Below are 18,559 nucleotides of genomic sequence, written 5' to 3' on the forward strand. Positions count from 1 at the left end.
TTATAATACCTTTAGAGGGTAATACCTTAAAAGCTTAATATTAGTTAGCTTATAATAGTCTTAAAAGTAAAGAGATAGTAGTAAATAAAGAGCTTACTAGCCTTTAAAAGGTAATACCCTAAAGGCTAATATTAATAAAGGTATTAATAGAAAGCTAGCTAGCCTTTAGTAGGTAATACCTTAAAGGCTAGTACTAATAGAGGTATTAATAAAAAGCTAGCTAGCCTTTAGTAGGTAATACCTTAAAGGTTAATACTAATAATACTAATAGAAAGCCTATTATAGTACCTATAGAGGGTAATACCTTAAAGGTATAAAACTAATTAACTATAATACTTATAAAATAACTCTAATAGGTAATACCCTAGAAACTAAAGGCCTTAAGAGTATAATACTTCTAGAATAGACCCCTAGAAAATTATAGCTTAGGAAGTACTTAGTATAATCCTAGGTAATACCTATACTTATAAAAGGCTAGTTTTAGTAGTAGCTTAGTTATAATATTAATAATGTTCTTAGTATTTAGAATTTAACTAAAGCTTAATTAGTATAGTATATTCTTATTATATAATTAGTAATATTAAATATCTATATACTTTATATAAGGGTATTCTTAAATATTAAAAGCTTAGGTAATAGTATTAGAGTTATTAGCCTAGATAGTAGTTTTAATATAGGTAGGCTTTTCCTTAAGGGTTTTTATAATAATATAATAAAGCTACTAAATCTAGATAGCTTTCTAGGCTATATTATACTAAGAAATATACTTTACTTTAGTAATTAAGTATATAATAATATTCTATAACTTTAAATACTAAGATATAATACTACTTCTTAAGGTAATAATAAAGCTATTAATAGATTTATATATTTATTAGTAGCTAATATAATTAGTATTATAGTAAACTTAAAGTCTTTTATTAGGTTTTATAAAAATAAGTTTATAGTTAGTAGTACCTTTAATATATTATAAAAGCTATTTTAGGCTAGTAATATATTCTACTAATAAGGTAGCTATAAATCTATAATAATAACTAATAGTAAAATAGATATTAAGCCTAGAGTAGTTAAAAAGATAAATTAGGTCTTTATAGGTCTTAATATACTAGCTATTCTTAATAGTTAGCTATTACTTAATACTTTTAGTAGTAAGACTTATTAGTAGGTTATAAGGTTTATAGTTAAGAAGGCTAGCTTCTTTTAAAAGGGCTTTAGTATATCTACTCTAAGAGAGTATAAGGGTTCTTATATATTAGTCTTAGTAGATATTAATACTAAAATAATAACTAATAAGGCCTATATTTATTATCTTATAAGTATTTAATAAGGCTTTCTTAATCTTTATAATAATAACCTTATTCTTATTAATAATAAGAAGATTATTAATATAAACTATAATAATTAGGCTATCTTTATAAATAAATAGGGAATAATTAAGCTATATAGGCTTAAAGCTAAGACTTTAAAGTATTTTATAAAGGGTTATATACTAGATTTATAGGGCTTACTTTAGTTTATATAAAGACTTTAATAGCTTTTATACTTTTTTAAGGTATTTTTCTTAATATTCTTTAGGTATTTTAATATAGACTTTAGTATTTATAAAATTATAAAGAAAGATAGTCTTAATATCTATTTACTTAACTTTAAGGTTTAAGATAGTTATAATTACTAATAATAAGTATAGTATTAAAATTTTTAATATACTTATAAATATTTTATAGTAATTAAGTTTTTTATATTAATTAAAGCCTTTTACTATATATTAAGATTTCTAATAAATAACCTTATTATTAGTACCTTTTTTAAGTTTATATACTTATTTACTTAAAAGAATAATCTTATTTTTAAGCCTATTAATTATAATTATAATATAGTTTTTTACTAAAAAGTTATACTTATTTACTATTAAGCCTTTCTACTTTTATAAATTAAGATAAAGAATAGCCTACTTATATATTATAAGTTCTTTATTATAAATAAGGTTATTAAATATAATAAGGTTTATTATATTATTAAGATTATAGTAAAGTATATATTAGTAATTTTAAGATATTAAAATTAATCTAATTAGAATTTTAATCTATATTATAAGTCTTTCTTCTTACTTAATAGTATTATTTAAAGCTAAGAATAAAGGTATTTTAAGGTAAAATAGTATCTTATTAATATTAATAGTAAAGATAGAATATAAAGTTAATTAAATATCTAATAATATTAGTTTAAATTTATTATTACTTAATATATATAGATAGCTAATAAAGTTATTATTATTAGCTAGGTTATAAATATTATTATCTTTATTAGTAATTCCTAGTATTATTAATATAAAAAATATAAAAAGTATTATTTACTTAGGTTTTATAGTTAAGGTAGTAAGTATACTATAGTATTTTATTATAAAGCTTTTATTAGTAAGTAAGTTATAAGTAATTAGAGTAATTTCTATATACTCTTATTTCCTACTAATTACCTATTAACTTAAAAAATAATATATAGTTTTACTTTTATAGCTTAAGGTAAAGTTATTTTACTAAAGAAGGTTATATTTAAAATCTTTAAATAGCTAGTTAAGCTATTCTTAAAAGATAATATTATTAATAACTATTAATCTATTAAGTTTATTAATATTTAAAATAATATAGTTAGTTTAGCCTTTATATTTAATTAGAATATATAGAATAGTTTTAAAAACTATTCTTAGAATATAATAAAAGGTTTTTTATTATTTATAATTACTTATAATTTATAAATAACTAAGATTAGATTTATTTTTAAATTATAATTTATAAGGAGTTATTAGTTTATTATTTTTTATTATAAGGTTATACTATTAAAAAGTAGTATAGGCTTATATTATAACTAGTTAGAATTTAATTAGTACTTTTAACTAATATATAATAAGAAAAAGCTTATTTTATAGTATTCTATTCTTAACCTTAATAATACTATTCTATTAATACTAATTAGTAATAGAATACTATAAGTATATATTTAAGGAAATATAAGAGTTCTTAAACTAGGTTATAATATTCTTCCCTTCTTAATCTAATTAAATAAAATAATATTTATATTCTAAATATTCCTATATCTTTAAGAAATTTAGTATTATATTAAATAGCTAAGATTTCTTTTTAATAAAAAATAGTTAATATATTCTAATATAATTATTAATAATAGTAATTTAATACTAATCCTTTTTTTAAGAGGTAGGTAAAGTGCTAATAATATTAATATAAAGGCTTTTAAAAAATATATATTCTTTTTTAAAATAAATAAATATAAAAGCTTTCTTTTTATCTTTTTATAAAATAGCTAATATAATATTTATATTAGCTAATAGGCTTTATATTAATAAAAATAAAGATAAGTTTAATAATATTCTATTTTTTTAAATATTTAAGTTAATTATACTATAACTTATACTTTAGGTTATTTATTATATAGGCTAATATACTAATATTTAAAATAATATAATTAATTATATAGACTTTAATAATTTATTAGGTAGTAAGAATAACCTTTTAATCTTTTATTATAACTATTCTATTTTTATTAAAGACTATTATAATATTTTTTATTACTAAATAGCTAATAAAAAGTAGGCTTATTAAGGTACCTTTTTATAAAATACTATTATATAATTCTAAAGTAGTCTTAAGGCTTTTTATAATAATAATAGCTATTTTATAAATAATAGGTTTTAAGATAATATTAGTAAGACCTTAAATACTAAGACTTAAATAAAAAAATAAGTCTTTTATAAGTTTTTTATAGTTTAAAATATAGTTAAATATATTAAAGTTAAATAGTATTAGTTTTTAATATAATATTATAAAAAGACTAAAATCTTATCTAGATTTAATACTTATAAGAGTATTATTTACTTTAAGTTAATTAGAGTATTATAGGTTCTAAGAAATAATAAAAGTAAGTTAGGTTAACTTAAAATCTATAAAAGGACTTATATACTATTTAAAGTTAACCTTTTTATATTTATATTTACTATTATATTTTTTAGTTAGGTATTAGTATTTTCTATTTTATTAAAATAAAAAGGGTAGGTTTACTAAATAAAGTTTAAAGTATAACTTTTAGTATTATTTAATATAATAACCTAGAAGCTTATAAAAAGAATAAAAGTACTTAGTAATATTAAGTTTTATTATACTATAAAGGGAATACTTTCTAATAGCTATTATAGTAATTAAAATAGCTTATTATTTAGACTTTTTATTATTTTATTATTTAAACTTAATAAAGTTAGCTATAACTATAACTACCTATATAAATATAATTATAAAAGCTATAATAATATTACTAGTATACTTTAAATTAAGATAAAAGGTTATTTTAGTAATATAGAAGTTAAACTTTTTATTAAGACTATTAATAAAAAGATATATTATTAAAGCTTTAAGGACTTTAAAGTCTTTATTAAGAAATTACTATTTAGCCTAAGTATTAATAAATACTATAGCTAGTTTCTTAATAGATCTATATTAAGTAAAAGTTAATATTAAGAAATAGTTAATTATAGTTTAGAAAATAATAATACCTTTTAATTTAAAATTCTTTTTTAAAGTTATAATTATATTTAATATTATAACCTTATTCTTAATAAGGCTATAAGTATATTCTTTAAAGCTTATATTAATAAGAGTAATAGTATAAACTTAGTCTTATTATTATTCTTAAATAAGATCTTTAATAGTCTTACTATTATAAGTTTTAATTAAAATAAAATTATTTTTTTAGCTTTTTAGTAATAATCTATTAAGATTACTAAGTTATAATATATTAGTTATTTTTAGCTTCTATTTAACCTAGTTACTTTTAGATTTAAGTTTTAGAATATTTAATACCTTTTTTAATATTAAAAATATAATATTAAATAATAAAAAAGGTAATATAACTATAAAAGAATCTTAGCTTATATATAGGAGTTAAGTTACTAATAGTACTATTTACTAAAGAAGTAGAACTTTAAGATAATAAAGAGGATAATAGGCTAAGTATATAGTCTTTCTTTTTAAACTAAATACTTTATATTTATTTAAAAGTAAAAAGTATTTAAATAAGTAATAAAGAATTCTTCTTACTAAGTAAGTAGTTACTATATACCTTTTATAGTAGTTAAGACTATAGATTATAGTAAGTAATTTAATAAATATATTTAAGACTATAAATTATAATAAATAATCTAATAAGTATATTTATTTAAAGGCTATAACTATACTAGGTAAATTTATATTATAATATATATAAAATAAGTATATAAAGTCTATATATAAATTATTAAGTAAAGTATAGTAATAGAATTTCTTTTTCTTTATATAGAATTTTTATAGTAAATAGACTTATTATATATACTTTAAATTAACTAGAGTTTAAGGTTTTTCCTTTTTTTATATATAAAGAGTTATAAATTTCTTAAATTTTATAGTAAATATTAGCTTATATAGATAGTAAATAAATTTAGTAAGAAATTAATACTTTCCTTTCTTTTATTAATAGCTTTTATAATATAAGTACTACTAGGCTTATAACCTATTAAGACTAATAGAGTATATATAGGGTAAGAAGTAAAGTTATTATATTATATAACTTCTATCTAGTTATATAGTATAGGTAAGTACTAAATATACTAGGTAATAAAAGATTGTTCTTTTAGCTTCTAAGCTATTTATTATTAATAAGGCTATAAAAAGATCTTAGCTTATATATAGAAGTTAAGTTACTAATAGTACTACCTACTAAGGGAGTAGAACTTTAAGATAATAAAGAGGATAATAGGCTAAGTATATAGTCTTTCTTTCTAAACTAAGTACTTTATATTTTACTTAAAGATAAGAAGTATTTAAATAAATAATAAGGAATTCTTCTTATTAAGTAAGTAGTTACTATATACCTTTTATAATAATTAAGACTATAGATTATAGTAAGTAATTTAATAGGTATATTTAGAATTATAGATTATAATAAGTAATTTAATAGGTATATTTATTTAAAAGCTATAACTATACTAAGTAAATTTATATTATAATATATATAAAATAAGTATATAGAGTCTATATATAAATTACTAAGTAGAGTATAATAGTAGAATTTCTTTTTCTTTATATAGAATTTTTATAGTAAATAGACTTATTAAATATACTCTAGATTAGCTAGAGTTTAGGGTCTTTCCTCTTCCTATATATAAGGAGTTATAAATTTCTTAAGTTTTATAGTAAATATTAGCTTATATAAATAATAAGTAAATTTAATAAGAAATTAATACTTTCCTTTCTTTTATTAATAGCTTTTATAATATAAGTATTATTAGGCTTATAACCTATTATAATTAATAAGGTATATATAGGGTAAGAAGTAAAGTTATTATATTATATAACTTCTATCTAGTTATATAGTATAGGTAAGTACTAGATATACTAGGTAATAGGAGATTGTTCTTTTAGCTTCTAAGCTGCTTATTATTAAGTACTAACCTAAACTTAGACTAGATTAATATTTTCTTACCTCTTTTTAGCTATAGTTATTAATTCTTTTTAGAAATCTATTATCTCTTTATAAGTAATTTTTAGGTTTATATAGTTAATAGTTAGGTATTTATCCCTATACTAAAGCTAAGTAATCTTATAAGGCTTTAGGTATAAATTACTATTAAAGTAAGGCTAGTTTAAGTCTATATAATCTTAAACTTACTTTAAAAATATATAGGCTTTAAAGTAGAATTCTTATTTATACTATTATTTTAATTCTTTAAGCTTAAAACTAGAATAGGCTAAAGTAGTTATTATTTCTTAAGTTAATATATTAAAAAAGAAGAAAAAGAAATTAAGAATATTTTTATATATTTTAAATAAGTTTATAAGTAAAATAGAAGTTTTAAATAATAAAAAGTATCTTTTATTATTTACCTTCTAAGCTTATAACTCTTATAAATTATATAAGTAAGCTAATATAGATATTAAATAACTAGTTATAACTAAAAGTAATTTTATATAATAGAGTTAAAAAATAATATATATTAGAATTTATACCTATTTTTACCTTATTCTTTCTTAATTAGGAAAAGAAATTCTTTCCTTTTTATACCTATTTTCTAGCCTAGTTAATTAGCCTAATTCTACTTTTTTAGTATATCTTTTTATTACCTAATTCTATTAGTAATTAGGATTAGTTTCTCTAAACCTAACTCTTTTATCTATATACTGCTATCCCTTTCTAGCTTTCTACTATAAGTAGGTCTTTAGCTAGTATACACACTGTGATCTCTACTTAAATCACAACATACGTCCCCAATCTCCTATATCTACCTACTACCTAAGTACAAGCCCAAGGCAGACTTATAGTTCATAACTAGCAGCAAATCAATACCTTATTATACTAAATATAAAACAAGTTATAATACTAATAACATAAGGTAGGTAGTTATTACTATATTTAGGCCTATATCTTATCTATTAATATAAATATAGTAATTTTATAATAAAGTTATAATATAATTTCCTTATTATAGAATCTTACCTTTAGCCTTTTTATTTATAGGTTATACTTTAAATAAAATACTTTAGTTATTTATTTTATTATTTAATATTATAATCTTAATATTTAATCTTTTTAGTTTATTAATTATAAAAGTTTAATTATATAAAAGAATAAAATCCTTTTTTTCTTTTTAATTTAAAATATAACTTTATTTATTACTTTTTTTAATAATTATTTATATATAATAAAAAATAATAAGACTTTTACTAAGCTAAATTTTATTTTAAGTATATAGTTAGTAAAAATCCTAACTAGTTTCTAAATAACTTAGATATCTTAGCCTCTTTTTACTCTTTTAATCTTATTAGATATAGGTATATAAATAAATTAGAATAAACCCTAGAGAGTCTCTTAGCTTATAAGCCTAAACTTAATTGTTTTATCTATACGCCTAGGTTATAAAATAGCTAGGTTGATGTGATTAAAAGAGTGGGTAAAGCGCAGTCAAGCTCTCCCTGAAGTCCGCCCGTATCGTGTGGACACGATAGAGGGTGCGAATATGCTGCGGCTCGACGGCTTGGGGGGTTGACGAAGGTTGACATGTTCTGCTGACTGCGAGTTCAAGCGCTCGTCCTAGGATATAACAAACAGACGTCATCCATGTCGCGCGGGCTATACCGCTCAAGCATTGCGATGGCCGAGGAAAGTATTCGGTAGCCCCTACAACGATAATATAGCCGTGTGCAAGAATAAATAGACCGGCCGAGCCTGGGTTTTGACAAGACTATGAACAAAATATATTACTCTCTTGTGATTATCTTTGTTGCTACTGCACTCTTCCCACTCTTTAATAGGCTTGTGCATAGCGCCTGTTCGGTTTTCTATATTGTGCTTGTTGCCAGTGCTATCGTAAGAGTCACGGGTCTCCGATCTCGCGCAACGCCTCGGGCACTTGCCGAAACATTGATGCGAAACTTGCCTCAGCCGGCCCAGGATATGCTGCAAGGCATCTTCTCAGATACCGCATGCATGAGTACGCGAAAGATCACGGGCGCAAACCTTGCAGGGTCACTGAATTGAATTTTGATGGATGCGAGGAGAAGGCTCAGCTATCCGGGGAGGAGGGCAGCACTGTCGAGGGAATGGCCAAGGACAGAGTCATCGGCTGTCCGGGGGACAATAGTTGGCGCGGCGACTTCCGGGGCTGGTCCTCGGAAGCGAGGTCCGCTCACGCGGGGACAAGAGACAGCTGTAGCCAGATGACGGAATCACCAAGTCTAGAGTGCAGGAGCTTATTATTTTGGAGGTTGTGGTGATTATAGACAGGGTTAGTCTCGTGAATAGATAACTAGTCATAATTAAGAGCAATTTTGCGTAATATCTATGTTAACTGTGTTGCTGTCTTATGTAACCATAACGACGCTCCACAGCAGGTCCACTGTGTATGCCCCTCATTACTGTATAAAAAGTCCATCATAGTATCCCTCAAAGCTTGGCCACCTTAAAAAGTTGCGCAACCATGTCTTCATCGCATTCAGACTCAACGCTCAAGGCAAAGGCTTCCATCGAGCGAACCGGGGTTTACCTAGTCAAAGATGCCGAGGAGGAGGAAAATAATGCCAAGGAAGTCGTAGGAAAAGGGAGGCGTTTCGCTCGCTTTTTCAACGAGGGGTATTATACAAGGACGCCGCAGGGATTAGATTTTGTGTTTCGCAACACTATGAATGATATTGTACGTTTGAATGTGATTTTCTTTTTCTATGCCACTATCTAACATGATAGGAAATCCGTGGGATCGTGCTATCCATCATCCCAGACTATCGCTGGGGCTATTCCCGATACTTTAGCGCTCGACTTTCATCCGAGTACGCATGGTTCTTTCACAATAGAGATGAAAGGGATCATCGCGAAGCGATTCATACTCTTCTGGTGCAATTTTGGATGCCCGGATCCAGAGTGATATACTACGAGGGTTCTCAATTACAATTCGTCAGCGCGAAAGACGATTCTGACAATTGGGGCCTCTTAAACACGCCCTTAAGTAACATGAAAAGAGACGGCATTATAACAAGGATCGAGGACATGCCTAACGGTGGATAGTAGGTCTGCCGAACCCGAAACATATGTCCATCGGCTAACTAGGACAAGTACAATCATCGATAGTCGAGTTGGCTGGACTTGCGAGAGGGGAGGTTTCATGAATATTGGATTGGGTACAGACGAGCAAGTAGCAGAGTGGGGTTGGATGGAACTACCAGACACGCAAGCGCTGCGCTCTAAGGTTGCTGAACTGGAAAGTCAAGGATTCCGAGGGCATTTCACTTTTCGGAAGTTCAACATGTCAGGGCAAGGGAACAACTCGTGATAGGAACAAAGAAATAGAGCATGTTTTCAGTGCTATGACTCAAGGAATAGATGTTGTGACGGGAACGGCCGAAGAGTCTCAAATGATCCATCCATCGAATATACCGCGAGACTTTTCGCCATGGTAGGTGATGCTGGATGTTGGCTGCCGCTGAGGGATCCGTCCATTGCGTGACTGGGAAAACCGAAGGCACTTATCAGATATGAGGTGCTTCGCGCTGTTGCGCGCTGATCGTTGACAACGCTTGTACTTATGAGGTTGGTAGTGGCCGAAAACGAATTATCTATGGCCGAGTACTGATTGTCGTAGGACATGATTGGCTGGTTTGTTGCTTGGTCCAAATGGCTCGTGGCTGCGACAGCTGCGCGCCCGTCTGCCACTCTCGACTGCTGGTCGGTTTTAAAATATCCGCTAAATATCTCATTAGGGATTGCGCCGTTTGCGACTTCCGAGCCTTTATTGCCTGTCGTGACGTTATTCTGCGCCATTGCCTGATTCTCTCTACGCCACGTGGTTATTCAAAAGGTACTTCTATTTATATATAAATTACACCTAAAACTATATACCTTACAAACCCCCACTTTTCTATAATCACGTGGATAGTCCGTCTAGCCTTTTGAGTCGGTCTGGCTAGTAGCTCTCTATAAAATTTGAAAAAAGCGTTTTTAACGCAAGTCCAGCCCCTACTTATCCGTCTTTTTCCCAGCAAAAGAAAATACCTACTGATCGCTATTTTCCTTCCATAACATAGTTAGTAGCATTTCCGACAATTTCAGTACAATACTAAACCTAATAGCACTTGCAAATTTTCTCGGAAGTGAACTAGCGAAAAACGCCAGTCATGTGCAAGGATTGCAAAGTCTGCGGCGGCGACCCGGGCGCAACTCGATGTGGCGGCTGCGGATGTGCAAAGTAGGAGCTTTCTTGTTCAACAGGGGCTAAAATATTACTTTCAATTTAAAGTTTTTAGAAGTATGTTTATTGAGGCTATTATTCGTATTTTATATGCTGAGCTACTTAGACGTATTGCGCAATGAAAAATGTCTAGATAATGCTAGTCGAATTTCTAGCACTTATGACTTACCTTACTAAGCTAGCGATGAGGGGTAACTAGTAGCTCCTAACATGTGATAAGTAAGAGATTTTTGTTGCCCTAGGCTTAACTAAGAACGACCGAAAGGCGCGTACGCACTATTTCCTTTTCTTAACAAGGAAAACAATTACCAGGGTGGTTTCAAAAGTATATTCTCAGCGGTTTTCGGTGAATCAAGCGTCCATAGGGTGGACTTTGGGTTGAGTTGGTTGTCTTGGCCATCGCTATTGGGCGCTATGCGCGAGGCTTGTGTTCCAGTTATCCCTGGAGTTGCTAGCGTTGCTAGCGTTGCTAGCGTTGCTAGCGTTGCTAATTGCGTTAAAAAAATTCTTTAGCGCCCTCGCCCGTGTTGAACTTGGCTGGGGTGAAGCTAATAGGCAGGGCTAGAGGACGCGGACGGGACCTCGTATTGCTAACAAGCCGTCCTTCTCAAAACCCCAGCATATATTAAAAAAGTATATTTAACTAAAGAAAAGTATATTATAATAATAAAAAATATATTAATTAAAACTATTTAGATATAATTAAGATTTAAATTAAAAACTTATTGTATTTTTAAAATATATAAAATAAGTATTATAAATTATTTATATAATATTTATTTATTTATTTATTAAATTACCTTAATTAAACCTTATAATACTTTTAATATCTTAATAAACTTATAAATATTAAAAAAACTATAATAGTAAATTCCTTATACTAATACCTTATTATATTAAATATAAACCTAAGGCTATTTAGATAAAAACTAGCTTTTTTTATATACTAATTTATTATTATATAATAATTCTTAATAAATATAATATTTATAAGTTTATTAAGGTATTAGAAAAACTATAAAGTCTAATTTAGGTAATTTAATAAATAGTAAATTATTATTATTATTATTCTTATATACTAATTAGGCTAAATAACCTATCTAGTACCTTTACTAATTATAAAGTAAGGAAAAACTAGAGTACCTAGGGGAAAACCTTATCTATATTTATAGGATTCTTTATAGTCTTATTCTAAAGTATATAGAGGTCTAGTAAGACCCCTCTTAATACTATATACTAGGTTTTTATCTATATCCTAGCCTATATCTAGCCTATACTACTCTAGTTAGCTAAGCCTATTAACTACCTTCTTTCCTCTTAGGTTTTTATCTATATTAAGGGGGTTATATCTAATTTTATATATCTTTAGACTAGTTAAGTTTATTATTCTTTTAACCTTTTAACTTTTTAATTCTTTTTCTTTCTTTTTATTTTTATTTATATTAAGGGGAGTTATATTTAGCCTTATAAGTCTTTAGGTTAGTTAAGCTTAACTACTACTATAGCCTTCTAGCTTTTATAATACCTTTACCTCTCCTTCCCTTTAAAAGTTTTTAACTTTTATCTTTACTTACTATCTTCTTTTACTTTTAATACCTTATACTTTATCTATATAGGTTTAAGGTATATCTTATAAAGGATATTATAATAGTATTTTTAAGGTTACCTTTAATTCTTATTATTATTAGCTTATATTATATAATAAGACTTAGTAAATAAATAAATATATTTTCTTTATAATTATTAGCTTTTAATAAAGGTTAAATAATAATTTTAGTTATACTTTATTTAAATACTTATAATTATTATTATTTTTTTATTAGCTAGTATATAGCTAATAAGTTATTATTTTAATTTTATTTATAATTAATAGGATTTTATATAAATAAGTAATTTAAAACCTTATTAACTACTAGCTAGTAGCTAGTAAGAAATAAAAAATACTTTTCTTTTTTCTTTTTTTTTTTTTCTTTTTTCTTTATTATTAATATTATTTTCTTTATTCTTATTAATATATCTTCCTTCTTTTTCTCTTTTACCTCTTCTTTCCCTTTTATATTCCCTTCTTTTATATTTATAGCCTTTCCTTACTAAATCTTATTATTCTTTATTAACTAACTCTATATAGTTACTTTATAATATCTTATTTATTAACTCTTACTTTTATACTTAACTAAAAAAGGGCTTTTAATCCCTTTATTAGTTCTTTTAGTTTCTTAACTATTAATATTATAGCTTTTATTTACTTTTATATATATTTTTCTTTATTCTTCTTACTCTTTATACTTATTAATATATCTTACTTAATAATTAAGAATTTATAAGATATTATATTTTTCTTTATATTAAAGCTTTTATATAAGTCTAGGCTTATAGTTTTAAGATACTTTATAAAAAGTATTTTTAATTAGATTTACTTTATTATAGCTTATTAGTTTATTATTTAGTTTTTTTAGTTTATTCTAAATAGCCTAATCTTTTTTATAAATTCTTATTAGCTTTTATTTTACTTTTTACTTTTATTTTTCTTTTTTTTACTTTTTATTAATCTTTTATTTTTTCTCTAGTTTCTTTATAACTTTTAATATTATATTATTACCTTTAAGGTTCCTTTTTTTTTTCTTATTAGTCTTATAAAGGCTATAAAGACTATATTATTTACTTTATTCTTTTTAATTTAAAAGCCTAAAAAGAAAAAAAGAAAAGTAAATAAAAGTCTAAAAAAGAAGCTAATAAAGAGAATATATTACCTTACTTCTATAAGTATTAATTCTATATAAATTCCCTATATAAATTATTTACTTTTTATAAATAAAAGGTAGTTAGTTTATTATAAGCTAAAAGATAAGTTTTTTTACCTTATTTTCCTATTTAAAAGCTAATTAATATAGCTTTAAACTTAAACTCTTATTCTTAGTATATAAAGAAAAAGCTTTTTTATTTTTATATTTATATATTTATTACTAAGTTTATTATTACTATTTAATCTTAATAAGTTATTTAATTTATTTTTAAGGCTTTAATTTAGCCTTTTAATATAATTAATAGTTTTATTAATAAAAAGAATAAAAAATATATTTAACTATATAATATAATTATTTATTAATATTATACTATAAGTAATATAACTAAGAAGTATACTTATAGTATAGTTACTTTTATTATACTTTTTAGCTTAGTTTTAATATATAAGGTATACTTATTTTTAGGTATATTTATAATTTAGAGTAAATTAGTAAGTATTTTTAAAGGACTTATTAATAATATATATATAATATACTCTTTATTTATAGCTTTAATTAATTATTTTAAGCTTTAATATAATACTTTTATACTTTTTAATAAGTTTAATTTTATTATTTATAATAAGGTTATTAATAATAATAAGCTAGAGTTATTTAAGTTATTTTAAACTTTTTTTAATTATATTATTATTATAAGTCTATTTTTAGTATAATAGATCTTAAAGAAGAGAGCTAAGAAAGCCCTTATTAATAGAAAGGGAAAAGGCTTAGTTAAAAAGAGTATTAAGAATAAAAAAAAGAAGAAAAGGCCCCTTTTAAATAAAAGTAAAAAGCTTAAAAAGACTATTAAGAAGGTAGTTAAGAAGGATATTATTAAGAAAGAGGTTAAGGTAATTAAGATAGTTTTAACTACCTTTACCTTTAGGTTTAATAAGAAGTATTTTAGTTTTATTTCTTTTTAACTTTTAATAAATATTATTATATTAATAAATAAAAATTTATAAAAAACTTTAATTAAATAATAGAATATTATACTTTAAACCTACCTTTATTTATATTATTATTAAGACCTAATTAGGACCTAATCTAGCTTATTATTCTTTATTATTTATTTATACTTAAAGGTATTATAGTTATTACTATTTATAGAACTATATTATAATAGTTATTATATACTTTAAATAGTTAAAAGTTAGAAGAATATCTCTTTAGTTTTAAAGGGGGGTTATATTTAGGCTTAGGTATAATAGTAAATAGGAAAGGATAATATAAATAGGATCTATAAGTCCCTCTTTATATTAGTATATTAGTAAAAAGAATCTAAGAACTTTTTTATTATAAAGAAAGGCTATTAGCTTAATCTTACTTATATAAACCTATATAATTAGTAAACTAATATAGTATAAAGGGAATTATAAAATATTCTTTTTCTTTTTATATTAGATTTATAGTAAGTAATATATTAGGTAAATCTATAGCTATTTAACTTACTTTTAATAATATATATTTATATTCTTTTAATAGTTATTCTATATAACCTAAAGTTATTTACCTAGTTTCTTTTTATTACCTTCTATTATCTAGTTAATATTTATTAATAATCTTTTTAAAAGGTATATAAGAAGTAGCCTTTATTATTAAATTTTATAATACTATATTATTAAGATTAGGATTTATAATATAACCTAGGTTATTATATATTAAAGCTAAGCTATTACTTTATTCTCTTTCTATCTTATTAAGGTCTAAGCCTTATAGGTAGTAAGGTAAAGGTAGATAGAAGGGATATTAAGTTTAACCTTAATATAATAGGTAGTTATAGCCTAGAAGGCTTTTACTATTATATAAAGGTATATTACCTAAAGGGTATTAAGAGTAGTAGCTAGGTTTATTAATCTATTTCTTAGGGTATACTAGGTAATAAGACTATAAGCTATAATTAGTTAAATAATATAAAGGTAAAGTTCTTTAATATATCCTAGTTAAAGGCTTTAAGCTATTTTAATAAAAGCTTTAAAAGCTTATTAAGTAAAGAGAACCTTTACTTTAACTTTAGCTATATATACTATCTATATTAATAATAGTATAAACTAGACTCTTAAGAGTTAAATTACTATTTATAATATAAGCTAGTAGTCTTTAAGCTAGAGGCTCTTTAGGACTATAAATTAATTATATTAGAAATAAAGAAGCTAGAATTTTAAAATAAAGAATATTAAGGTATATATTACTAACTACTTAAAATAAATAGTCTATACTTATTAAAGCTAGGCTATAACCTAGTCTTAAAATACTACTATATTAAGAAGGTTTATATTATTAATAAACCCTATAATTATTATCCCTTAAACCTTAGCTAAGGCTTAATATAAAAATAATAAGAAAAGAATAAATAGAATTAATAATAAAAGGGAGCCTTATAAGACTCCTTATTAGATCTAGAGGGTATTTAATAAGGATCTATCTAAGTAGATCTATATTATCCTATTCTAAAAATAGGTTTTTAATAAGAAAAGGATAATAAAAGGGAACTTTAAATACTAAAGAGTAGCTATTATTACTAAATAAACTATATTATTAAAAGTACCTATAATATTAAGTTAAAGTATTAAAATAAAGCTACCTTAATATTAAGTAATTTAAATAAGTTTAACTACTAAGGTAATTACTATCTTTATTAACTATTATTATTAATTACCTATCTAGCTATTTAAAAAAAGCTTATAAGATTCTATTATTCTAGCTACTTAGTTTATTATAATCTTTTTAAAGAGCTTTCTTATAGTATTTAAGAATATAATTAGTCTTTATTCTTTAACTATTCTATATTCCTATTCTATCTTACCTAACTTTTATATAATAATTATTATCCCTACCTAATACCTCTTTAGAAAATATCCTATCTATATATAAGCTATATAGAGTATTATAAAGTAAAAGTATAGTAATTCTCCTAATATCTTAAGAAACCTATAAAGAATCCTATTAAGGCTTAAGGTATTTTATAATATATACCCTATTAGTATAAACCTTACCTAGTCTATAGTAATATTCTTTAATACTATACTTATATCTTAGTTTAGAACCTTATTTATTAGTAGTTAGGGGTTATAAAAGCTTATTAAGAGGTTAAGAAAGAACTTTTTTACTAAGACCTTAACCTTTTCTTATCTTATCTTAACTATTAAGAGGTTCTCTTCTCTTTTAAGTAATAAGACTATATTAAAGCTTATATCTTTAGTATACTTTTTTACTTATTAGTAGTGCTTTTAAAGCCTACCTAATATCTAGGTAATTATATCTAGGTAAACTCTTTATACCTAGTTCTTTACTTTTTAGATTATTCTATTCTAGGTAATAGCTATTTAGTATACTTTTTTCTAATCTCTTTCTATTCTAATCCTTTAAGCTTATCTATAAAGCTTTTAAGCCTTTTTTATTATTATTATAACTTTAGGTATTTATTAAGAAGCTACCTAGTCTTATAAAGGTATTTAAAGGGAAATACTTATTAATAAGATCCTTTTTAGAATTCTATCTAAGTTCTTAAATATAATATTAATCTCTATTAAAATAAATAGCTAGTATAGCTTATTAAGATCTAAAGAAAACCTAATTATAGCCTTTATTTATACTAGGTTTATATTTATCTTATATTAGGCTAAGTATATAGCTATAAAAGGGGAAATAAAGAAGTTAACCTTTATTAATTAAAGGTAATAATTAGACCTTACTAGGTCCTTTAAAGAATCTAGTATCTAGCCTTTAAGGTCTAAAGAGTACTAAACTAGGTCTAATATACTTAATCTCTTATTAAACTTTTCTTTTATAACTATTCCTTAAAAAGTAATTAATACTATTCTAAATTACTTTAAGGTAGATAGGGTCCCTTTTAATATTAATAAGGTCCTTTTATAAATATCTTAAAAGGGGTAGTAAATATTAAAATCCCTTACTATAATATATATTAACTTCCTATCTAGAAAAGAAAGGAGTTATATTAAATCTATACTAGGTTTAGAGTAAATATTAAAAAAATAGACTAATAACTTAAAAAAGATAATATAGTAGCTATTCTTTTTAAGAAAGACTATATAGTTTTTTATATTTATTCTTTTATATATATAAGTTACTATTCTTCTATTTTCTTAAAAGTATTAGTATAAGGCTAATACTAAGGCTAAAAGTAGTTTATTATTTAATATTTCTTATATAGTAATAATATCTAGTTTAGATTTATTATAAAGTATTAGCTATATTTAAGTATTACTTTTATTAATATTTTATAATAGTACTTTTATTAATAGTTATAGTATTAGTATTCTTTATTATCTTAATAGGCTTCTAAGTAGTTATTTATAAGGTCTTACTAGGTCCTATTAAGAGGTTAGGTATAATAAGTATAGTAAATATAGTAATTAAAGTAGTTACTTATAGGTTCCTAGCTAGCTAGTTATTAGTTAATTAGTTTATTACTATTAGTAATAGCTTACCTTAAATCCTTAATTCTAATAAAAGGGGTATTATATTAATATTTATTTATAAAGAGTTTAAAAAGAAACTTATAATTAAAGTTATATTAGCTTCTAATAAAAAAAAGGTTAGAATTATAAAAAAAAAGTTTATTTATACTTTTTTAATAAAGTTATCTATACTTTAGGCTTAATTTATTAATATAACTTATTAAAGAAAAGAGGGTAACCTACTTACTACTATATTTAGCCTATTAAGCTTAAAGGTAATATTAATTCTATTTAGTAAGTTAGGGGGTCTCCTTTTTAGCCTTTAGTAAAGAGTCTAGAGGGGGGGCCCTCTTAGGATTAGGAGGAGGGCTTACTAGCTTAATAAGTTTAGTAAAGTATTATTTACTAACTAGCTTACCTAGCCTATTAAGCTTCTTTTATTTAGTAATAAGGTTTAAAAAAAGTATAGTAAATATTAGATTTTTTATAGTTAGGTAAAAACTATTAGTTATTAATAGTATTCTATATTAGTAGCCCTTTAGTACTTTACCTAGATTAGATAGGCTTAAGCCTAGGCT

General features: G+C 24.0%; 1 protein-coding gene across 1 annotated transcript; it reads left to right on the top strand.

The window, feature by feature from the left end:
• Window positions 1–9,013: 9,013 nt before the first annotated feature.
• Window positions 9,014–9,859, top strand: CCM_09619 (uncharacterized protein; the record flags this gene model as incomplete). The annotated part of the gene is made up of 3 exons (XM_006674752.1): window positions 9,014–9,226; window positions 9,277–9,593; window positions 9,658–9,859. 3 exons carry the CDS (start codon window positions 9,014–9,016, stop codon window positions 9,857–9,859), a joined length of 732 nt encoding a protein of 243 aa, XP_006674815.1.
• Window positions 9,860–18,559: the final 8,700 nt, after the last annotated feature.

Source organism: Cordyceps militaris (genome assembly GCF_000225605.1).
Source record: "Cordyceps militaris CM01 unplaced genomic scaffold CCM_S00010, whole genome shotgun sequence".
In the NCBI taxonomy this organism is placed as follows: Eukaryota; Fungi; Ascomycota; class Sordariomycetes; order Hypocreales; family Cordycipitaceae; genus Cordyceps; species Cordyceps militaris.